Source organism: Artemia sp. Qi Xiang Cuo, chromosome 20 (assembly GCF_049724085.1).
Source record: "Artemia sp. Qi Xiang Cuo chromosome 20, ASM4972408v1, whole genome shotgun sequence".
Lineage (NCBI taxonomy): Eukaryota > Metazoa > Arthropoda > Branchiopoda > Anostraca > Artemiidae > Artemia > Artemia sp. Qi Xiang Cuo.
Genome location: NC_142813.1, coordinates 8,886,756 through 8,911,731, shown reverse-complemented (window position 1 = coordinate 8,911,731; position 24,976 = coordinate 8,886,756). Strand labels below are relative to the sequence as shown.

At 34.5% G+C, this 24,976-nt stretch overlaps 1 protein-coding gene across 1 annotated transcript in view; it reads right to left on the bottom strand.

Moving 5' to 3' along the window:
* Nucleotides 1-1,984: 1,984 nt before the first annotated feature.
* The window catches only part of nonC (serine/threonine-protein kinase Smg1), a 331,176-nt gene continuing 308,184 nt past the window's right edge, over nucleotides 1,985-24,976 (bottom strand). The window contains exons 42-44 of the mRNA XM_089106498.1: nucleotides 22,964-23,074; nucleotides 11,770-11,879; nucleotides 1,985-3,942 (exon numbers count right to left, since the gene is read on the bottom strand). Coding sequence (XP_088962624.1) covers nucleotides 3,865-3,942; nucleotides 11,770-11,879; nucleotides 22,964-23,074 — 299 coding nt within the window. The 3' untranslated portion in view covers nucleotides 1,985-3,864. The remainder of the gene's footprint in view (nucleotides 3,943-11,769; nucleotides 11,880-22,963; nucleotides 23,075-24,976) is intronic.

Here is a 24,976-nt window from a genome sequence, read left to right as displayed (position 1 = left end):
CGATTTATTTGAATTAAAACCGATTTTTCTTTCTTAATTTTTTCTAAAAGGAAAAGCAGTATGGTCTAAGAAATTATTTTAGCTTCTAATATTTGTCAAAGAAGAAGACGAAATAAATATTGAAGAGGAATAAAAAGCGAAGAAGTAGGAGGAGCGGGAAAAAGGAAAAAAAGGGAAAGAAAAAAGAAAAGGTCTCTCAGCCATTAGACAATAAACGGTATAAATTCTCGAAATAAGGCAAAAATAGTTTTTCTAAATATTTCATTTAAAGAAAGTAATAGGAAGAGGCGAGGGAGGAAAAAACAAATTATTATATTTACATGAGGCCTTGGAACTATTTATTCTCTTAGAAATGGCGAGCTTAGAATTAGGGAAAAAAAATTTGGTTTCAATCAAAGATATTGAAGAATCTATTTCCAGCAAATAAGGTTAATTATAATATCAGTTGATACTTCATGAAATGGAAAGCAAAATAATATTTGTTGAATAAGAAAAAAAAAGAAAAAAAAATAGAAGTGAAAGAATACAGAAAAATTTTCTTGTCTTTAAGACATTAAACGTTACAAATGTACAAAGTAAAGCAAAAATTATTTTTATAAGCAAATATTTTTATAAAGCAAAAATATTTTATATAAAAATATTTTATTGTTTTAAGGAGAATACTATGGGGAGGGGAAGGAGAGAAAAATTAAACAGATTTTTATAAGACCTTGGCATTCTGTTTGAAACGAACGAGCCTAGACTCTGGGCTGACATGAAATTTGGCATTTAAACGAATTTTCTAATGAAAAAAAAGAAAAAAAAAAAATCGGAATTTAATCAAAGAAACTAATGAAGCTATAATATAAAAGACTTTTCCATTAAATACGTGTCTGATGTGTCATTAACTAAAGTTGTTTTGAAGTTCTAAATTAAATTTGTTGGTGGTATGGTTACTAAGTTAATATTATTTATATTATATATATTATTATATTATTTATATTAATATTATTTCTTTTTTTTATTTAAAAGAAACCTTTCTATTCTGCATAACAATGAAAAATAAACGGTTAAAAATGAAAAACAGAAAATGAGGTTACTTCGATCGTCACGTAGCTTTTTTTTTCTTTTCTTTTTCAAAGTTTGTTTGTTTGTCGATTTGTTGTTTGTAAATAATTAGTTATAGTATTTATATGAATATTTGAATTCTACAGGGACTAAATTTAGGCCCTAGGGATCATTGATCAGTCCCTGGAGTTGTGTTTTATTTGTGTGTTTATATTGAATAAAGTCAAAGTTAAAAAAAAAAACAAAAAAAAACGTGAATATGTTAGACAAGCATCTGCACGTGCATGTATATGTGGAAAAAACAAAAACAGATTTTTTAATGGATGCAAAACATAATTTTAGCATATTTTATGTTTGATCTGAATTTGATTAATAGTAAAAAAAGACTGACAATTATTTACATATGTCAGTATCAGCCATAACATGAAGAATTAAACATGGTAGGGCCTGTATCCAGGACTATTTTTTGGGAGGGAGAGGGGGAATTTTTTTTTCTTTGGGGGGGGGGGTGGTGGTGGTACAAAAAGCCTTTAAAAATGCATCACAAATCTGTTTATATTCATTTTTGTTGCGTTTTTACGAGTCGGACAATTCAAGAAGAATACAAAAATGAGACGTGGCTTCTGCTAAATAAAAAAAAAAAAAAATTCTAAATTAAAAATTAAATTAAACAAATTAAATTATTATTTTGAAGTCTTGTATTTTATTTTTATATATTAATATTTATATATTATATTTCCTATATTTTAAATTAAATTATTATATAGCTAAATTAAAAAAAAAACATTTCAAAATTAAAAAATTCAATTAAATTAAAAAAATTAAACATTGTATTTTATTTTTTATATGTTTTTATATATATATATATTTATATATTGTATTTTTATATATTTTAAATTAAATTATTATATAGCTAAATTAAAAAAACAACAACAGATTTTCCAAACATTACAGCTTAAAAATGCATATGGATACTATCTGCGCAAAAGCCACGGTAAGTACTGAATTAAACAAAGTTATAAAATTTTAAGAGATATCTGCGCCAAATCTTACCACCGCACATGATGCGTAAACGCAAAAAGTTATAAATTTTAAGAAAATCCTGCACTAAATTTTATCAGTACATATGATGTGCTAACCCAAAAACCGCGGTAAGCATTCAATTAGAAAAGTGTAATTTCTCACAAAGTTATGAACGTTAAGAAATATCTGTGCCATATCTTACCACCGCAAATGAAGCGTACACACAACAAGCGCAGTAATAGTCTATTAAATAAGTTTCTTGCAAAATATGGAATTTTAACAAATATATGTCGTAAATTTTACTACCGTAAACATAAACGGACACGTAACGTACCGTAAACGTAAAATGACAAGTAAACGGAATGACCGCGGTAAGTACTCTATTGAACAATTCAACTTCTCATAAAGTTAGGAAATTTTTCAGAAATGTCTGCGCCAAATCTTACCCCCACAAATGACGCGTAGGTGCAAAAACCGCACTATGTACTCTATTTAACAAGTTTACCACAAAATATCAAATTTTAAGAAATATCTGCGGTAAATCTTGCCACCATTTATGAAGCGTAAACACAAGAATCGCGGTTAACAAATTTCAACAAAATTAAACAAATTTCATTTCTCACAAATTTATAGAGTTTGAGGTTTTACAACCAAATACGGCAAATAAACGCAAAAACCGTGGTAAGCACTCCATTAAACAAGTTTTTTTTCCCGAAGTTACTCAATTTTAAAAAAATGTCCACTATTTAACTGAAAATATTTTTAGATCTTGAAAATATTACCTTCTTAAATAAACTAAGAATGTTCCAATTAAAAAGTAACAAATTTTAAAGAAAATTAACAATAGGAACTTGCATAATTGATAATCTAGTACAACACTGAGCAGCTACTATGAAAAAAGTAGTCTCCAATATGATTGGTTCACTTGTATTGAGACACCTCTAAATTCTCACTTGTATTGAGACACCTCTAAATTCTCATGCTTGAGAGTATGTATACATACTCCTAAGTAAATTTTTTCTTGTCCTCACCGAGGTCAAGGGTCTTGACCTCGCCAAACTTTATTCATCAAGATTCAACCAATTAAACGGTTTAAAAGTTTAAGTTATTTTTAAAGTTTCGAAGTAATTTTTAGAATTAATTAATTTATCACTGTTTTCAATGGACGAAGGCAATAAAGTTCTAACTATCTTAAGAATAGATATTTAAGATTATTTCCCACAAAATCCTAAATATGCCGAAAAAAAAGAACGAAAAATAGATTAATAAGCCCACATTCTAATACCGGCTCAATAGCAGAAACAAAGCTATTTAAATCATAAAAAAAGCGAAGGAAAAACAAAAGTGAGAAGAATCCACAAAAAAGGTGAAAAAAGAATAGTTTCTTTTTACAAAAAAAAAATAACAAAAAAAATAACTCATTAAGAAGATAGTGAATTGTATTGAAAAGAGCAGGGACACAAATAACCAGCTAAGCCTTTTGTCAATGCTTAGAAAAAATCTAAAGAAAACGAAAAAAGAAAGGCAAAAACGAAATATATACGTATATCTAGGTGACACCGACGCCCGACTGTTGTTACTGCTAATATAAACCACATGCCCTCACCAGCCCTAAATTACAAGACTCCTAAAGTGTCCTGATCTATAAGGACACGGTCTGGTAAGGCCTTAAATTGGCCAGGCTTGAGGGACAAGATTGGCTTAAGAATCGCCCAAGCCAAAAAAGTGTGGACTTGACTAGAAGCATCCGCTTCAAGTATCGATTTGACGCCAATTATATACCAGGTTTGTTGTTCAAACCCATGGTGTCCATCCTTCATAGAGCAGAGCAAGATTTTCAATGTTGGTTGCATTCTTAATTACAGAGTCAACCTACAAGAAAACAACATTAATATGTTGTTATTTTGAATTAGAAAAGAAACAAATTAAAACATTCATAGATAATGCCAAATGGAAGAAAATATAACGAACGATTTCGTTTCCTTTTTTAGATTTTTAGTTACTATTAGTACGAGCCGCTCTTTACTTACAGGTCACTCCTACGAATAATTTACGGTGGCTTCTCTTTGGCCTTAGAAAACTGTCTTCGCTGCAATGTTGATTTACTTCGACATTTCATTTCAAGTAGATAAAAGGGTATCCCTGCAGAACTCTTTTGTTCCAGTTTATCTATTCCTGCCAATATGCTTTCTTGATGAATATGCTAAATTATTTACCAACAATCGCTAGTAGAAAGATTTTTTAGTAGATAGAACCTTTAGTATAGTAGATAGTAGATAGGCATGTAAAACCTTGTTTGAACTGAAAATATGCAGATATTTTCAATCAGTAGGATGATGCCGGGTCTACATTCGGTATTTTTTGGAAATTAATTAAGAAAAACTTTCCGAAAAATCAGTTTCTCAAAGAAAAGTAAAGGTCATTTTAAACTTAAACTCAGCAGATACAAATACCTTTTAAAATTTAAACTCAAAACGAGCAGAAATTAAATAAGCAATCATAGCAATAAACAAACAACAAGTAATAATACAAATGAATAAATAGATCTTAAAGCGGGTAATGCTTAGATTGAATATGAATATCAAGCTTAGAATGAAAAAAAAATATTTTCCTATTGAAGTATAAATTAAACTTAAAATGAACAGAAATTAAATGAACAATCAATGCAAACAAACATACAATAGATATTAATGTAAATTAATAAATAAATCTTAAAACGAGTGAAACTTAAATTGAAAATACAAATAAAGCTTAAAACGAATAAAAATCACCGCAAACAAGAGTTTGGGTATGACCTCCTTCTCTCACTGTAAAAGTCTAAAACCTACTGCGTCATTAGGGCATGGAGAAGGGGGGGGGGGAGGGCAAGTTGCCCTCCGATCTCTTTTGACTCTTAAAAAGTAAACAAGAACTTTCAATTTCAAATCAAACAAGCCCTCTCCGAAGTTTATACGAGCATCCCTTCACTAAGAACTATATATGATCCTAGAGCATTACTCAAAATGCCGGCATCCGGGCCTTTGCAGGCTCCGTCGACACAAGAATTTTTCTTATCTGACTTTTGAACTTTTTTTTAATGAAATGGCTATTATAAAATTTATCAGATGAGCTTGGGAAAAAAAGGGTGTGTGTGGGGTGAGGGGGTGGGGGAGGGGCTAGTTGCCCTCGGACATATTTTAACTCTTAAAAATTGAACTAGAACTTTCAATTTCCAATCAAATGAGCCCCCTCTGAAGTTTATACGAACATCCCTTTCATAAGTAGCATATACGCCCCCAGGACAACACTTACAACGCCTATCCCCCGGGCTCTGGGGGGTGTTTTTGTTATCAAATTTTCATCAGATGGGTTGGGGAATAGTTGCCCTTGGATCTCTTTTGACTATTAAAAAGTGAGCTCGAACTTTCAATTTCCAATCAAATGAGCCTTCTCTGAAGTTTATACAAGCATCCCTTTCATAAGAACCATTTATGCCCCAAGGCATAACTTACAACGCCGGCCCCCGGGCCCTGGGGGGTTGTGATGACACCTGCGTTTTTGTTATCTGACTTTTAAGAAATGTTTAACTTAATGCCTATCTCAAAATTTTTATTGGATACATTTGGGGGAAAAAGGGCGTGGGGGGGGGCTAGTTGCCCTCCAATCTCTTATGACTCGAAAAAAATTAAGTAGAACATTCAATTTCCAAACAAATGATCCATCTCTGAATTTTTTAAGATCATCCCTTCAATAATAACCATTTATTCACCAAGGGCATAACTTACAACACCTACCCTCAGGCCCTGGGGGGCTGTGTTGACCCCTGATTTTTCGTTATATGGTCTTAGAAATATTAAAAAAAGCTATCTCAAAGTTCTTATCGGATGGGTTTGAGGAAAAAAGGGCGTAGAGGGGGGGGGGGGCTAGGTGCCCTCCAATCTCTTTTGACTTTTAAAAAGTGAACTAGAACTTTCAATTTCCAATCAAATGATAACTCTTTGAAGTTAATACGAGCATCCCTTCCATAAGACCAATATATGCCCCCAAGGCATCACTTACAACGCCTGCCCCCGAGATCTGGTGGGTTGTGTCAACACCTAATTTTTGTTATATAACCTTTGAACTATTTTTAACAAAATAGCTATCTTAAAATTTTTATTGGTTGCATTTGGAAAAAAAGGGTTTGGGAGGGGGGGGGGGGGAGCTGGTTACCCTCCAATATCTTTTGACGCTTAAGAAGTGAACAAGAACTTTTAATTTCCAATCCACTGAGCCATCTATGAAGTGTATACGAGTATTCCTTCCATACGAACCATATATGCCCCCAGGGTATAACTTATAACCCTTGCCCCTGAAGACTGTGGGGGGGGGGGAGGAGTGTCCTGATCAAACATATAATTTCCAGAACTTTCAACTACGTTGAACAAAATGGCTATACCAAAATTTTTATTCGATGTGTTTGGGGAAATGGTGGGAGTGGAAGGGGTGTCAGTTGCCTTAGAATCACTTTCGACTATTAAAACGGGAACTAGCCATTTAAATTTCCAATCAAATGAGCCCTTTCTGAAGTTTCTACGACAACATTGTCTATACAAAACCTTATATGCTCCCAGGGCATAACTTACAACTCTTGCCCTGAGGACTGTGGGGGAGTTGTTTTCCTCAAAGACCTAATTTTCAGCACTTAAAACTACGTTTAATAAAATGGCTCTCAAAATTTTGATTGGATGTATTTGGGGAAAAGGTGGGCGTGAGAGGGTGGTTAATTGTCCTCAAATCACTTTCGACTGTTAAAAAGGGCCCTAGCCCTTTGAATTTCCAATCGAATGAGCCTTTTTTGAAATTTCTGCGACACCGCCTTCTATAAAAACTTTATAAGCCCCCGGGGTATAACTAACTACCCTTGCCTTGAGGGTTGTGGGGGAGTGTCCTCCTCAAAAACATATTTTCTATATGAAAATCAAAATTTTGATTGGATGTGTTTGGGGGAATGAAGGGCGTGGGGGAAGGGGGTGCGGATAGGCTAGTTGCCCTCCAATCACTTTCGACTATTAAAAAGGGCACTAACCCTTTGAACTTCCAATCGAATGAGCCTTTTCTGAAGTTTCTACGACACCCCCTTTTATAAAAAACCTCCCAGGGTTTTTATAACCCGGGTATATAACCCTGGGTTATTTGCCCACAGGGGATAACTTAAAACCCTTGCCCTGAGGGTTGTAGGGGAGTGTCCTCCTTAAAAACATATTTTCTATCTGGAAATCAACTACGTTGACCAAAATAGCTATCTAAAAATTTTGATTGGACGTGATGGGGGGAATGATGGGCTTGGGGGGGGGGGGTATTTGCCCTCCAATCACTTTCCACTATTAAAAAGGGCACTAGCCCTTTGAATTTCTAACCGAATGAGTCTTTTTTGAAGTTTCTACGACAACGCCTTCTATAAAAAACCTTATATACCCCAAAGGCATAAATTAGAAACCTTGCCCTGAGAGTTGTGGGGGATGGTCCTCCTCAAAAACATATTTTCTATATGAAAATCACCCGCTCTGAAACATATATCACTCACCACATTTTGTTTCGATGTGTTTAAGAAAGTGATAGGAGTGGGGGAGGGGGTCTAGATGCCCTCCAATCACTTTCGACTATTAAAAAGGGCACTATCCCTTTAAATTTCCAATCGAATAAGCCTTTTTTGAAGTTTCTACGACAACGCCTTCTATAAAAACCATATATGTCTCCAGGGCATATCTTAAAACCCTTGCCTTGAGGGTTGTGGGGGAGTGTCCTCCTCAAAAACATATTTTATAACTGGAAATAAATTACGCTGAACAAAATGGCTATCTCAAAATTTTGATTGGATGTGTTTGAGGAAATGACGGGCGTGGGGGGTAGCTAGGTGCCCTCCAATCACTTTTGACTATTAAAAAGAGCACTAGCCCTTTGAATTTCCAATCGAATGAGCCTGTTTTTAGGTTTCTACGACGATCCCTTCCATATGAAGTGCCTCTGGGAAAATAAATAAATAAATAATAAAACATTGGAGCCATATGGCCTTTACTACGACAACGCCTTCTATAAAAACCTTATATGCCCCCAGGGCATAATTTAAAACCCTAGCCCTAAGGGCTGCGTGGGCGTGTCCTCCTCAAAAACATATTTTCTATCTGGAAATCAACTACGCTAAAAAAAAATGGCTATCTCAAATTTTTGATTGGTTGTGTTTGGGGGACTTATGGGCGTGGGGGGGGGGCTAGTTGCCCTCCAATCACTTTCGACTATTAAAAAGAGCACTAGCCCTTTGAGCACAACGCCTGCCTTCTATAAAAACCTTATATGCCCCCAGGGCATAACTTAAAACCCTTGCTTTAAGTGTTGTGTGGGAGTGTCCTCCTCAAAAATATATTTTCTATCTGAAAATCAGCTCAGCTAAACAAAATTGCCATCTTAAAATTTTGATTGTATGTGTTTCGGGGTCTGATGGATGTGGGGGGGCTAGTTGCCCTCCAATCACTTTCGACTATTAAAAAGGGTACTAGAACTCTCGATTTCCAATCAAATGAGCCCCCTTTGAAGTTTCTATGACGACCCCTTCCATATGAAGTGCCTATGGGGAAAAAATATAATAATAATAAATAAATAATAAAACACTGGAGCCGTATGGCCTTTACTACAACGCTACAGCTTTGCCTCTGAAATGAGATGGAAAACGGGTGATCTAGATAGTGCGAAGGCAAACGTCGTTCCGGTCTCCCGTTCCTGGTTACAGTACAAAAAGACAATCAATGGGCTGGCATGCCAAAAACTCGAAAGTGAAGATGGTTTGTTCGGTGTAGGAGCTTTATAAATTTGAAAAAGAAGCCATGGGGTTTACCATGAAATACAAAGAGTAAATAAGAATTGGGGTTTACCAAAGGATGGGGTTTACCAAGAAGCGTCTAAAAACTCCCGAAAAGGTCAAATGAAGAGTCTTTCGCACTAATTGGAACTTGGAAGGACAGTAAAAAAAAAGAGTAAGTACTTTTTTTTATTAAGTATTTTCCATTAAGCACATTTTTCTTACATCCTTTTTAATATTCTATAATTTGACGCAGATTACAATTCTATACTGCCATCTATGGTAAACCAGTCACTGTCTCTTAAGAAATATCACAATTTTTAATATTTAATTTCTGATCTTTTTTTTTAAATAATACTGGGAAATCCGGCGCCCCCTTCATAGCAATGTCCCTTCCCTCATGAAAACTTCCTTCATGGAAAGATCCTCCCACATAACAAACAAGCAAGTGTTTTTCGGTGTTGTACGCAACTAGTCATTCTAGAAGGGTTTTCTGGAATATACTTCTTCATTGAATTATCATAAATGGGCAATGAAGCTTTCCCATTGCTTACATATAGTATTGGCTATTGGGAAGCACAGATATTTTTCGGAGGGGGGATTATGTTGGAGGATCTTTCCATGAACGATTTTTTGGGGGGAAGGAAGTTTGCTACGGAGGGGGAGCCTGATTTCCCGGCATTATTTAAAATATGATCAGAAATTAAGTAAAACAAGTTTTTGTTTCGACTGAAAGTGAGGAACTGAAACTGAAGTGAGATAAAAAAAAGTAGCTAATGACTAATGATATTGATGATAATGATGAACCTGACTAATGATATTTTCCTATATTTTTCGAAATTAGAAAGACTCAGCAAGACTTTTAGGAGTAAGTCCTTAAATGGGCTTCAGAAAATACGGAAATAATTTATATTTATATTAATAGCCTTTTATTAATTATATTAAGTATATTATTAATTATATAAATTAATAGTTTATATTAATAGTCTTTCATCAGCAATGATATAAAAAATTTTAATTCCTAAGAAAACTCAATCAAGCTCAGTTTCCAGTATGTTTTGTGTTAAGGATATTCCAGTAACTTTTGCGGAACAAAATGGCAATAAACGGCACTTTGCTGTGGCGCGATCTACGTCGCTACTTAACGATATAAATAATTCAAATTTCTTAAACCACACTGCTTTTCTATTTAAGAAAAATTAAGCAAGAAAAAAAACGGGTTTTAATTTCAATAAAGCAGTGAAACAAAAATAAATAAAAACAAGACAACACTTTAAAGGAGACACATTAGGACTCCAATTCAAAAATAAAACTTTCCTTATTTTATAGAGAGGGGGGGGGGTCTTTAAAATTCCAGTTAAGGGGTTTCGAAAATGTCGATCTCAAGAGTATATTTTTATTTATATTTAAAGTTTTTTTTTTTAGGGATTTCATATTCATATCAGAAATTTTCAAAAAATCGTTGAGCTAATTCTGAAGAAAAACTACTATTTTCAAAACAGGGTCACTAGGAAAATATTTGTCACCAGAAAGCTTAGAACATTTTTTTTTGAAATTTCAGCTCCTATACGCAGGTCTTTACTTTGCTCTAGCTACTACTGAAGCAATGATAAGATTAATTTTTTTTAATTTATTAATATTTTTTAATTAAATATTAATATTAATACTTAATATTTCTTATTTAAAGAATTAATTTTTATTCTTGATATCCTCCTACTTATATACATCTAAAAGAGGGAGCGACACCAGGAACAAAATTGCAATTTTTGTGCCATATGGCACTTTACTCTGGCACTATCGAAGTAAAAAGAAAACACAAAGGTATAAGCATTAGCTCTTTAATGAGCCCTTAGCGTCTCCACAATTTCAGTAGCCTACAAGCAGGGAAAAAGGATCCAAATCAGTGCTATCCATGTAAAGATACAACTGTTTTGGTTTTCCAAGGAGGGGAGCAATAAGTCCATTGCAAAGGTTTTCGGCAACGGCAGTTTCAACGAAATAATTCCTGCTTCGATTTGAGGTCAAATTATGTTAGAGCGCAGTCAGGATCTTTTCGAAGCTCTCAAAATTCGTACAACTTGAAAATTATTCTTCTTTTAAACCCGTATAGTAAGAAGTTACTATTTCTGACTGATTTTTTAGAAGGCGGGGGGGGGGGGGGTTAAGTTCCACTCTCTCTGCCTCCAAGCGCAGTGCAGGGGAGGGGAAGACACCCCCCACAATGTTGGTGTAAATAAAGCCACCCACTAGAAAGTGAAGTATAGTGGCCTATATGAAAAAGGACGAGATTTGATAGGACCGAATTTTCAGAAAACATGGAAAAAGACAAAAAGGGTATCCGAGCAAAATTAAAAGCTACAGCCAAAAAATAGCATTTTTCATACTAGGGAAAAAATTATAGTTTTGTTTTATCAGTGGGCCGAGTACTTATACTGGGTCATCTATGAAGCTTAATTGCAGCTGAATATGATTATGATTATAAATATCATTATTTTGTTGGGTGCTGCTTGGAGGTTCGGTTGTTTTCGGGCTCGGAAAGTTGAGCTCTAATTGTGATTTTTTTTTAATTTTTTTTTTTATCTTGTTTTTTTGGTTTATTGATTTATCATGAGGGTTTTCTTCCGCACAAGCTTGCTTCAGGGAATCGAAGATGTATACTTTATTTTTAAATAAACCCAGTGTTACTGCTTACTTAAATATATTGAAAAGGCGTGCCCCATTCGAAATCAGAATTTTGTTAAATTTTTCTTAGTTTTTAACTCCTGCTTACCGTTCCTGATTTTCAGGCAAGGTTTACTTTCTTTTAGTTTTTTTTTTAAAAATAAAGTATTAATATAAATACTAAACAATAAAATGTATAAAATATATTAAAAATAATAGCTAACCTGCTCTTTGATAGTTAGAGGTGTTTCTTGATCAGTTTCTCTTCCTTCTAGCTTGAGCTTGACTCGTCGCCAGACAGTCACTGCAACTGGATTTCTACCGGCATGGACATCTAGAGTAAATAAATTAATTATAATAACAAAGGCAATAAAGCAATAAAGATTAATTTTCATAATTCCAGAAACCCAAGAATTACTAAACTAGACAGGAAATAATAGTTCGCAAAGACAAACATAAATATTTATTTTATTTTTTTTTTTTTTTTTTATCGAAACTTGGTCAAAACAAGAAATTTAAAATTAACTTAACCCAGGTCGAAAAAAAAGAAACATAATTGGGGCGTTGAGGTTAGCGGCAGTTACTCTCATACTTCAGTGATTTCTGTCAGCCTCAGATTCTAGCATCACTCATTATTTTCACATGAAAAAAATAAATAAATCAATTTTATCAAGAAAAAAGGAACTAATATTATATACAATAATATATTTGGTTTAAAATAAAAAAGACAAACCAATTATTTCAAAACAGCAATAAAAAAATAACACGATTTTAGGAATAGCAAGATTTTAGGAGAAACTATTGGGTTGAAGACGGTCATTCCCCCAAGTAATATGTGAAGAGGCCTTAAGGGAGGATTTAAAGGAAACTGGAAGCATCGAAGAGACAGGGGGCGGGGGAGAAGGAGCAAGCATCGCTGTGTTATATAGCACTTTACTTTAGCTTCAGCTTCTTCTTTTTTTAATTTATCAAATATGCGAATATTTAGGAAAAAAAATACCGCGATTTCTGAGTATGTTACAAGTTACGAACTGGATCTGAGGCAAATAAAACTTCACCCTTCATTAAAACATTCCCCCAAGATTCATACGTCTCCTTTAACCCCTGACAGCAGAAATATCGTATCAAAACTGACCAGCAATTCAGGAGAGTAGATAAACACTTTCTAAACAAAAGAATATAAAAAGTAAACAATAAATAAAGAATATAAAAAGTAAACAGAGAGACAGTAAACAATGAGAAAATGACAAACATCCTAAGTAATCTTAAGTACCAAAGCCACCAAAAATTATTGGATTGACTTTGATTAATTCAATCAATTCATTTGTATGTACCACTTTCTAAGTTTTTTTTCGAAATTATGAAGTTTTTAGCGCAGAGCCATGTTTTCGACAGTGTTGCTACGTTGAACTGTAAAAATAAATAGGCAAAATTAATTAGCTAGATTTGACAACGCTTATCGTCCAGAAAAACGCAAACGTTACCAATCTTTTTATTCCCAAAAGAACTACACCATCAAAGGAAAACAACAACTTCTTAAGCTGTTTGGCGCTTTTTTTTTTTTTTAAATTTGGTACCAGTACTACCAAAAGTGCATAACCGCATATGAAGATCTGTTTCATTAAAAATCAAATTCGCAGGTTTGTCCAGTCTTTGAAGATATTAAAGTTGGGTAAATTTTCAATTAACCAATGCAAAGAAGCAGATTTCGTTTTTACAGTCAAATAAAACTTCATTTCGGCAGCTGGATATCATGTACCCCAACGGAAAAGAGTAGAGGAATTCATCTTTCCAGGTGGCAGGACTTTTCCTCTGGAAAAAATAAATCAATATTGACTTTTTTTTAAAGATAGGCATAAACAGAAGTCTTTCCTTTTTAGTCTTCTAACTAGGGTAATCTCATATCATAAGTCAGCGGCCATTCAAGAGAGGGAAAGAAATACCTTCTCAACAGGAAACAAGAAAAGGATGACCCTGGGAGAGAAGAAAACCGTGAATGAAAAGCGAACATTTAAACTAGACAAATCAACGAGAGAATCATTGTTTATCTTCAAGGTTATTGTGAGGCGACCTATACTTTTTTATAACGAGCTAAATATAACGCTTTCACAAAACCAAGGAAAAAATAACACATTTATCAAAAAGCAAGATTCAGAATGCACGAGACAACTCTTCGACTTCGGAAATTACTAAATGTTCCAATAATAGTAAAATAAAATAAAAAATAAAATAAATAAATTGGCGGTTTCTGAATATTTTATCGGTTGCAAATTAAAACCGAGGCAGAAAAAATGTCATCTCAATCCCTTTGTCTCTTTGAATCCTTGTGTCAGCAACGTTCTATCATAAAAGATCACTTTGCCTGAGTCAAATTTCGCCTTGGAGATGTAGATACGGGAAAAAGTCAGATGAAAAAAAACCGTACTGACTGGTCCACAGCCCTATTTACCGAGAATTTGATTCTGGTGATGAGATTATGCGAAGGTTTCTCCATAACAATCCAAAGAAGAAGAAGCGAATATTCGGTTCACTTTTGTTCGGGACCATTCTTAACACCAAATTACACAGCGAACTCTCAGACGGTTTGGGCATCTCCTTCGATTGACCCCATACCCCGTGGTTGGCTACACACGAGGGGTAGACCTCGGACCAGATAGCAGGACAGTATTCAGATGTTCTTCAACATCGCTGAGATTGCTGCTATCGACTCCCTCCCTCATAGCAGCAGATCGGTCCACCTGGAGGAGCAATGTTGCTATGCTCTCTACGCCACATACCATGCGACAGGAGCCTAAGTAAGTCAAGAGTTAAAGAATTTGTCTTTCTAGCCGGAAAAACTTCTTTATAAATACAGCTCTCTGGAATTCTTTTTTAGTTAAGTGTTTACAGGAGTCTTTTTTGTTCCCGAACAAGGGTAAAGCCATGTCACAAAGGAGCAGTCATTCAAAAGAGGTGAGAAAACACTTTCTCAATACAAGAATATCAAATGGATGACCCTGGGAGAGAAGCGAACAATATGAGAAACACAAACATTTAAACTGGATAAACCTTACCGAGGGGAATATGTTCAAGACTTTTTGTTGATATTTTGACGATCAACGATTTTGTGATGTTTTTTGACCAAAAAAAGACTTTAAGACTGTCATAGTAATTCTAATAAATAGAGATTTGAACATACAGCAATCCGATGATAATTGTTTGGGGAAATGAAAAGAACAAAGTCAATTTGCTTGACAAAGTAAAGTTTCGAGAATAAATCTGGCGAATGACAACACAATATATTTTTCCGAATTTAGTCGGAAATATTTGTTTTATGATACCGAATTATACGCTGAATTTCAAGTCACTGTAGAATCTCTTGATGAGAGTGGAGTATGACATAAGATGCTTATTTTCCTTTCTTTTTTTCTACCAATCTGTTTAAGTGACGGTTTTCCCAAAAAGTAAATGGATGAATTGATCATTCTGTTTGTTTAATCACATCTTTAAGCTAGTTTTACAGCATTTTTCTATTTTTTAAAATATTATTGGCCTTTTTTTCTTTTCATTACAGTTGACTATTTTGACAGTACGGCGGATTCCAAGTGTTTTATTCAATAAATCTAGTATTATTAACACTGAATCTGGGACTGCAAATATACTGACTACTTGCTATTGAAGTTTAAGCTGATCGAATCTCACTTAGTGCGCTTATTGCTGACCGGTCTGACAAAACTTTTTCTTTAAGCAGTCTAGTTCTAAAAATCTAAAATATTTGCAAATAGACGCTACCTTTTCTATGACAAACTGTGTATATTACTCGCGCTTAAAACGCTAAGCCTGACGTCTGACCCCCGTTTTAAGCGTTTTAAAACGCTTAAAACGCGCTTAATACGCTCTTAAAACGCTAAGCCTGACGTCTGACCGCCGTTTTAAGCGTTTTAAAACGTTTAAAACGCGCTTAATACGCTCTTAAAACGCTAAGCCTGTCTTGTCCTTAAAGCTAAAATGTGGTATGAAAGTTAGGCCTCATGATTTTCGGCAGACAACTTCTTTTTTTATCATCTTAAAGCATGGCTGGTTATAGATAATATAAACGAGAAAAATACTTCAATCATAAAAACACAAAGAGAAGAAAAGCGAAAATTGAGGCTTTATAAGGCCAACGAAAATGCTGGATGCAACAAAACAAATATTTTGAGAAGGCAACTGCTTCCCTTCTTGGCATTATTTGAGATAGTCTGAAAAAAAAAAAACAAGTTCACATTTTCCGAGAGAAAATAGGAACGACTTAGACCAGAAAAAAAGAGAATAAAATAAATGAAAAGACAAAAACGAACGACGTCGATGTCAAAAGGAAACAAAAGGAAAAATTAGAAGAATTAAAAAGCTAACAACGCGCAATAAAGTAACAGATAGAAAAATTCAAAACAATAAACCCAAATCATAAAAGGTCAGCCACTCACCCAGAAATCAAGGCCTTATCCAAAGGGGGGTGGAGTCAGGGGTTTGACCCCCCCCACGAAATGTTTGTCTGAATCGTAAAACGTAACAAAAAATGAATACAAACAAATGTTTTATGCGTTTTTTAAAGTTGCTCCCTACAAGAAATCCTTTTGTAACCCCCCCTCCAAAAAAAACATCCTGGATACGACCCTGCTTAGGATGTTCTTTAAAGGAAGACACAGTTTCGTAAAGGATTCCTCAGTTATTAGGCCTTGGGGGTGGGTATCTATAATAAATTTCATAAATAAAAAAAAAAACAAAAAAAAAACACATCCTAAGCCGAGGAAGATCCTACACGAAGATAGAGGATAGAAGGAATTGCATGCAATTCAACCATCCACTGATTAGCACAACAGAAAAAGAAGACGGCTGAATAGTTTTTAACCAAAAGGCCACAGACAATTCCACAATACACTGATTAATAACAGAAAAAGGTAGAGGATTAAATAGTGCCAACCTAAAAACCCCCGACCTAAGTCAAAGAAGGAGAAAAAAACGTCAAAGAAGGAGAAAAAAGTAGAAGTTGCATGCAACTCCAGCATCCAATGATCAACACCAGGAAAAAAGAAAGGGGCCAAATAGTATCAATCAGAAAGCCCATAGCCTAAACCAGGAAATAAAAAGAAATTACTTGGAGATAGAAGACCTATCTTTGAAGGAGGACTAAATAGCACCAACCTAAAAGCCCAAGACCTAAACCAAAGAAGAAGAAGAAATACAAGAATAGCCCATAATGGAAGTTGCATGCACCTTCAAAAAAAGAAAGGGGCTAATAGCACCAACCTAAAAGCCCAAAACCTAAACCAAAGAAGAATAAGAAATACATGAATACCCTATAATGGAAGTTGCATACAACTTCAAAATAAGAACGGGATAATAGCACCAACCTAAAAGCCCAAAACCTAAACCAAAGAAGAATAAGAAATACAAGAATAGCCGATAATGGAAGTTGCATGCAACTTCAAAAAAAATAAAGGGGATAATAGCACCAACCTAAAATCCCAAGACCTAAACCAAAGAAGAAGAAGAAATACAAGAATAGGCTCTAATGGAATTTGCATGCAACTTCAAAAAAAAGAAAGGGGATAATAGAACCAACCTAAAAGCCCAAACCCAAAACCCCAGAATACTAAGAAATACAACAATAGCCTATAATGGAAGTTGCAAGAAAATTCAAAAAAAAAGAAAGGGGATAATAGCACCAACCTAAAAGCCCAAAACCTAAACCAAAGAAGAATAAGAAATACATGAATACCCGATAATGGAAGTTGCATGCAACTTCAAAATAAGAAAGGGATAATAGCACCAACCTAAAAGCCCAAAACCTAAACCAAAGAAGAATAAGAAATACAAGAATAGCCTATAATGGAAGTTGCATGCAACTTCAAAAAAAAAAGAAAGGGGATAATAGCACCAACCAAAAATCCCAAGAAAAAAACCAAAGAATAATACCAAATACAAGAATCGCCAATAATGAAAGTTGAATGCAACTTCAAAAAAAAGAAAGGGGATAATATAACCAACCTAAAAGCCCAAGACCTAAACAAAAGAAGAAGAAGAAATACAAGAATAGCCGATAATGTAAGTTGCATGCAACTTCAAAAAAAAGAAAGGGGATAATAGCACCAACCTAAAAGCCCAAGGCCTAAACTAAAGAAGAACAAGAAATACAAGAATAGCCTATAATGGAAGTTGCATGCAACTTCAAAAAAAGAAAGGGGATAATATCACCAACCTAAAAGCCCAAGACCTAAACTAAAAAAGAAGAAGAAATACAATAATAGCCAATAATGGAAGTTGCATGCAACTTCAAAAAAAGAAAGGGGATAATAGCACCAACCTAAAAGCCCAAGAACTAAACCAAATAAGAAGAAGAAATACAAGAATAGCCGATAATGGAAGTTGCATGCAACTTCAAAAAAAAGAAAGGGGATAATATAAAAAACATACCAGAACAATTAATAACAAAAAACAGACGAAGAACTCAAATTAGAGGATATTATTGTATGTTAAATAAAATTCAAAAAAAGAAAGGGGATACTATACCAAAAATAAAGCCCAATACATCCAAAACCAAAGACGTATACCACAACGACTCGCCAATAAATTAAGGTTCAATAAAAATCAAAAAAAGAAAGGGGATAAGATCACCAAACTAAAAGCCCAAGACATACACCAAAGACTACTATGAACTAAATCAATAGAAAATAATGTAAGATTCATGCAACTTCAAAAAAAGAAAGGGGATAATAGCACCAACCTAAAAGCCCAAGACCTAAACAAAAAAAGAAGAAGAAATACAAGAATAGCCGATAATGGAAGTTGCATGCAACTTCAAAAAAGAAAGGGGATAATAGCACCAACCTAAAAGCCCAAGAACTAAACCAAAGAAGAAGAAGATATACAAGAATAACCGATAAAGAACTTGGATTCAAAACACAAAAAAAAGAAAGGGGATAAAATAACCAAACTAAAGCCCAAGACCTAAACTACAAACGAATAATCAAGACCAGAATATCTGCAAATTGTATTTTGATTCAACTTAAAAAAAAAGAAAGGGGATAAAAGCACCAACATAAAATACCAATGACTAAACAAAATAAGAAGAAGAAATACAAGAATAGCCGATAAAGAAAGTTGCATGCAACTTCAAAAAAAGAAAGGGCATAATAGCACCAACATAAAACCCCAAGAACTAAAATAAAAAAGAACAAGAAATACAATAATCGCCTATAATGTAAGTTGCTTGCAAATTCAAAAAAAGAAAGGGGATAATAGCACCAACCTAAATCCCAAGACCTAAACTAAAAAAGAAGAAGAAATACAAGAATAGCTAATAATGGAAGTTGGAAGAAACTTAAAAAAAGAAAGAAAGGGGATAATAGCACCAACATAGAAGCCCAAGACCTAAACAAAAAAAACGAATAAATACAAGAATAGGCGATAATGGAAGTTGCATGCACCTTCAAAAAAAGAAAAAGGATAATAGCAACAACCTAAAATACCAAGAACAAAACAAAAGAAGAAGAAGAAATACAAGAATAGACGATTAAGGAATTTGCATGAAAATACAAAAAAAAGAAAGGGGATAAAATAAACAAAATAAAGCTCATGACCTAAAAAGAAAACTACGAATAAAACAAATAAAATGTAAGTATGGAATTTTAATGCAACTTCAAAAAAAAGAAAGGGGATAATAGCACCAACAAAAAATCCCAAGGACTAAACCAAATAAGAAGAAGAAATACAAGAATAGCCGATAATGGAAGTTGCATACAACTTAAAAAAAGAAAGGGGATACTAGCACCAACCTAACATACAAAGGCCTAAACCATAAAAGAAGAAGATCTAAATTATTAGCAGTTTAATGTCTTTGCATGCAACCTCAAAAAAAGAAAGGGGATACACGAAAACAACAAAAAGCACAAGACAGCATCAACAAAAACGACTAACACAACAAATTCGCAATCAAGGAATTTACATGAAACTTCAAAAAAAGAAAGGGGATAATAGCACCAAACTAAAGCCAAATACCTAAACAAAATAATAAGAATAAATACAATTATAGACTATAAGTTAAGTTGCATGAAAACTAAAAAAAAGATAGGGGAAAAAAGCACCAACCTAAAGCCCAATACCGAAAATAAAAACTAATAATAAAGACAATAAGATATACTTAAGGTATTTTCAATAAACTTAAAAAAAAAGAAAGGGGATAATAGCACCAACAAAAAATCCCAAGGCCTAAACCAAAGAAGAATACGAAATACACGAAAAGCCGATAAAGGAAGTTGAATGCAAATTCAAAAAAAGAAAGGGGATAAAATCACCAACCAAAAAGCTCAAGAACTAAACTGAAGAAGAATAAGAAATAAAAGAAAAGCTGAAAATGGAAGTTGCATGCAACTTCAAAAAAAGAAAGGGGATAATAGAACCAACCTAAAAGCTCAAGACCTAAACTAAAAAAAAATAAGAAATACAAGACTAGCCGATAATGGAAGTTGCATGAAAATTCAAAAAAAAAGAAAGGGGATAAACTAACCAAAATAAAGCCCAAAAACTAAACTACCAACGAATACTAAGGAACTGAATAGCAGAGCATTGAAGTTGAATGAATATTCACAAAAAAAGAAAGGGGATAAGAGCCAAAAAAAACCCGCCCTCGTAATACACTAAAAAAGAAGAAGAAATACCAGACTAGCAGAATCTTTAAGGTTCAATAAAATTCAAAAAAAGAAAGGGGATACAATAACAAAACTAAAAGCCCAAGACCGACAACAAAAACCAAGAAGAAGACCAAGAAGCGAAGATAATTGAAGATGCAGGCAACTTCAAAAAAGGAAAGGGGATAATAGCATCAACTTAAAAGCCTATAACCTAAGCAAAAAATAATGAAGACTTTACTTAATGATAGAAAATAATAGAAGTCGCAAACAAATCCACAGACCTACTGATTAAAAACCTTTTGACGGGCTAAATGGTGTCAACCTAAAAGTCAATAACCTAAACCGAAGAAGAAGAAGATAGCACATAGAGATAGCAGACAATGTCGGATGCACCTCGACCATTCAGTGATTAAGAGCAAGAAAAAAGATGAGGGGCTAAACAGCGCCTACCAAAAAAAAAACAGCGCCAGCCTAAAAGGAGACAGTGAAAGTTTGAAAGTTTCTTTAAATGCTCAATTACTGTTTTAAACTAAACTGTTGCTTTTTTCGTTATTTTTTCTCCAAGTGAAAGGATAAAAAAAAACTTTGAACGTAACTGTCATTAACCTGAACGATTTTTTTTTCAAATGAAAAGGTAGAAAAGTACCTTTAAATAAATATAATCTTTATTTTAATTTTTTCGGCCCTTTCTTTAAATTTTCTTTTCATTCCTTTTCATTATCTTTTCAAGTTAAAAGATAAAAAGTATATTGACATTGAAAAAAGTAAATTTCCCTGACATTAGTCAACATAACTGCTCTTAAAATTTTTCTTGAAGTAAAAATCCTTTTTTCTGTATTTCACTGACACAATTCAGCCCCACTGTTATTAAGCAGAACCTTCGCAAACAGGAGTAAGCACGATTATTTACTTTGTTTCTTAACATTAATGTTGTTTTCATTTCTTTTTTTGTTACTAAAAATAAAGCTTCAACATCAAATGTATACTTTGAAAATTAGGGAACTGTTTGTCCTCCGTTTAGACCAGAATGTCCAAAACAAGGAAACTGACAGCATAGTGTATAATTACTTCTTTTAAGCAATTATATGATTCTATGCATGGGTCTCTGATCCTTTGATTTCAAAGGATGTTTCAACGACCTACGGGTTGAAAAGACGTAATGAATTCTCCCCCCCCCTGAAAAAAATTCATTTAAGTGTACTTTATTCTATTTTGGGGAGGGCCTCAGACATTTGTCTCACAGAGAAGATGTCTTTTACTGCGGAAAGGTATAATACAAAACATAACCTTAATACAGGATGGGGGGCATCCACAAAAAGGAATATACTTTTTGAGTTTTAAGAAATACTTAAATGGTGGAATTGAAACATTGAGGCAGAATCAATATCAAAATTGGGGAATTTTGGCACCGCCACACATCAGAAAACTTTTGTTTATCAATATAATTTGTGTTTAAATGGCCTCGAGCAGACAAATGACGTCACACAAAAAAAGACACCGGCAGACAAAGAGTAAAAAAGGAAAAAGATCCTCCTGAGCCATTGCTGGCGCATAGGGTGTCGAATTGACGTTTCAGTTGCTGGTTTTTTTTTTACAGGAGCAAGTAGCAAGCTTGTCGGCCAAACTTGCTGCGACGGGGATCAAACCCTGGGCCCGTCATTGCCAAGCAGAGCATCAATTCACTATGCTACAACAAGGTTGGACAAAGAGTAGAAGGTGAAAATAATCTTAAGCCTTGGTTGTTAACCCTGACCTTTTTATCGACACAGTAAGCATGTAAATGGCGTTAGGGAGCAGGGTTGCCATCACGGTGAGTTCTTATGCTGCTACAATTGCCCAAATTTTCGTGCTACACAGCGAGTTACGGTGCTATAGTAAAAAAATAAAAATAAAAATGGACTGTATGAGTGCTAAAATAGCACTTTCGTACTAATTTTAGCCCTATTTTAGCAACCCTGAGCGCATGCTACAGTACTACACATAATAAAATAGTGCCAGTTTAATGACAACCCTGTTTTTTTCTCCAAACGCTTAGCATGTAAATACTCTTGAGCACAGAAATGAGATTATGAAACAGTGACGTGAGTAGACAAACAGAAGAAGGGGATAATGAGCACAAGCCTTACCTTTAAAGCTTAGTTGTGACAGAGCGTAAATTTCGTATCGCCTAGTGAAACTTGCAACGCCCCGCAAGAAAAATGCGCTTTGTTCATCGAAATCTTTGCTTCGCAGCGCTTCAAGGTCAAGTTGAAATAATTCGCATCGCTATCGTCATTCACTCCAGAAATTCTGTAAATAGGCCTCACCCACACTTTTTTTGGCTTTTTTCTCAAGTTCAAAACTAACTGGGCGAGCAAGCAAGCTGCAGCAGCACTGATGAGTCTCTTTTTTCTTTTACTTTTGAACTGCATTTTCTCAATAGTAACGAAATTCGCGGACTGTGAGAACTACATGGCGAATACCGCAAAGCGGCGCGATGCGAAATATCGCAGAGCGAATTTTGTTCACGCTCTGTCAGAACTAAGCTTTACATCGGGTTTCGTGTCAACCCTGTTTTATTTATTTATTTTTTTTATCGAAAGAATTAGCATGCACACGGTGTTGACCAGACAATTAACGCCACGAATCAAGGACGTGAGGTGACAAGCAATAGAGGGAGAAAAAGAGCTTAAGCCTTAATATATCCTTTTAAGCCGACAAATGATATCAAGAATCATCGAAGGCAAGGCGACAAACAGAAGAGGAGGAAAATCAGCTCAAGCCTTACCTTTCACATCTGGTTTAACGTCAACCTTGTCCTTTTTATCTACACGGCCTGCATGTAAATGGTCTTGAGCATCTGGTGATGTTAGTTTCGGAAGTAAATCGTATATATCAGCTGAAAGAAGAAAAATTAGGAATTTAAGATAATCTTTACCCGCAAATTATCGAGTTCATTAGAATATCATCCAGACCAGTTTCAATACTGTGGATAAATTACCCAGTTGGCAGAATTAAATTGATCGAATCGGCAACTGAATTGTGACCGAAAGCAAATATTTTTCATGAGCAGGACACACAGGGCACAGGGCACACACACAAAACTCGTCTCTTCTGCTGCTGCTTCTTAGAAACAATTTCTATGTTGTCTAGAAAAATTGCCGGATAAACTGCTCCATTGCCGGAAAAAAATATTTTTTTTCAACTCAATAAGTTAAGTTAATTGATGAATCCACTAACACTGCTCGAAGCCTCGTTCGTTTCATGTAAAGTGTCGACATAAAGAAGGACTAGAGTGTTTGATTCATGTTTATGCGGAGAGTATACAAGAGCAAGTGGGTGAAAAATTGTGAGGCTATTATATAACTGAGATCGGTGTGCTCTGCCCAGATACTACAATTTAATAATATAAACTTAATTATGTACTACAAAGGGCCAAAATTGTGATATATTTAATAAGTTATCATAGATAGTAAGTTTTCGGAAAATCGTATATAGATATGTAGCCACCCAAAAAGATATATGGTCAAAATATCGTGCTTTTAAAGAGCAGATAGCAATTTTTACACTTCCTGACTCTTCAGCGCGAACTCAAATTAGCACCTAACCGAGCACCCTGTGCAAAAATTTGCACAAAAGATATAGACGGGTTCACAAAATCATACCCAGGCTGTCATACAATCAGACCCAGACAACCCTAGACTGACATTCAGCCATACCCAGACAACTAACTGTTCATCCTTTTTTCATGATAAAGTGTATTATTCCAGCAAAAAAAAAAAAAAATCATCCAGATTGAGAAGGAGATCTTCAGCTTTTTCTATTAATGCTGATTTAAGTTCCACGATTCTCTTCTGTGGAGTAGAACTCGGACGACATTCCTGTTGTGAACTACAAATCCCCCAATGACTGAAAGAAATTTGCATATGAGCGAATATTTCGTTCGCTTCTGTTCCAAATCACAGATGCTAATGTTCTTTTTACAGAACAGAGCTTGTTCCAATGAGGGGGGGGGGCTTACAAAACCATATCCAGGGCAGAAGGGACCTGTTTGGACCCCCCCCCCCCCAGAAAAAATTTCGATTCGTAAAAAAGTGACACAAAGCATGTAAACAACTTTTTGATGCGTTTTGTATTTTTTTACACCATCCAGGGGCGGGAGGGGGTGCCAGGTTTGAACTCCGCTCCCCTCTAAAAAATTTGTCCAACTCAAGTATTACTATCAAAATCCAATTTATTCATCAATCTAAAGCTAATATATAGGGCTAAAGAGGGTAAGGGTGCCTAAGACGGGCTAAAGAGGGTAGATGGTGGGCTACAGTCAACCCTCTACAGGGCCAAAAGAGTTCACTTTTGCTGAAGTTTATCGCTTTCAAATCACAGCTATTGTGTTTCTGGGTTGTGATATTATGTTTAGTATAATAAGATTTTCACTTAGGTTTATCTAGATATACATTCCAGCACAAGGCTAATTTAGATAGGCTAGTCTAAAAAAAAATAAATAAAAACAATGTGGACACATTTAAATAGGGGACGTATGTTGTATATGTTACTGTGAATGTCTGAAATCTGGCTAATGAATTCACCGGTCCATGTCCAAATACCTTTTTTTCTCCTTGGATTTAGTCAGCTTGCCAGTCAACTTTTCAGATTTATGCAAGATTTGATGGTGACAGGTTAGATTAAGTTAAGTCGGGTTAGTCTGAGATTTATTACCAAATTTAACGTAACCTAACTTTAACTTTTACCATCAAAGCTTGCATAAGACGGAAAAAGCTGATTCGCAAACCTAATTGAATCT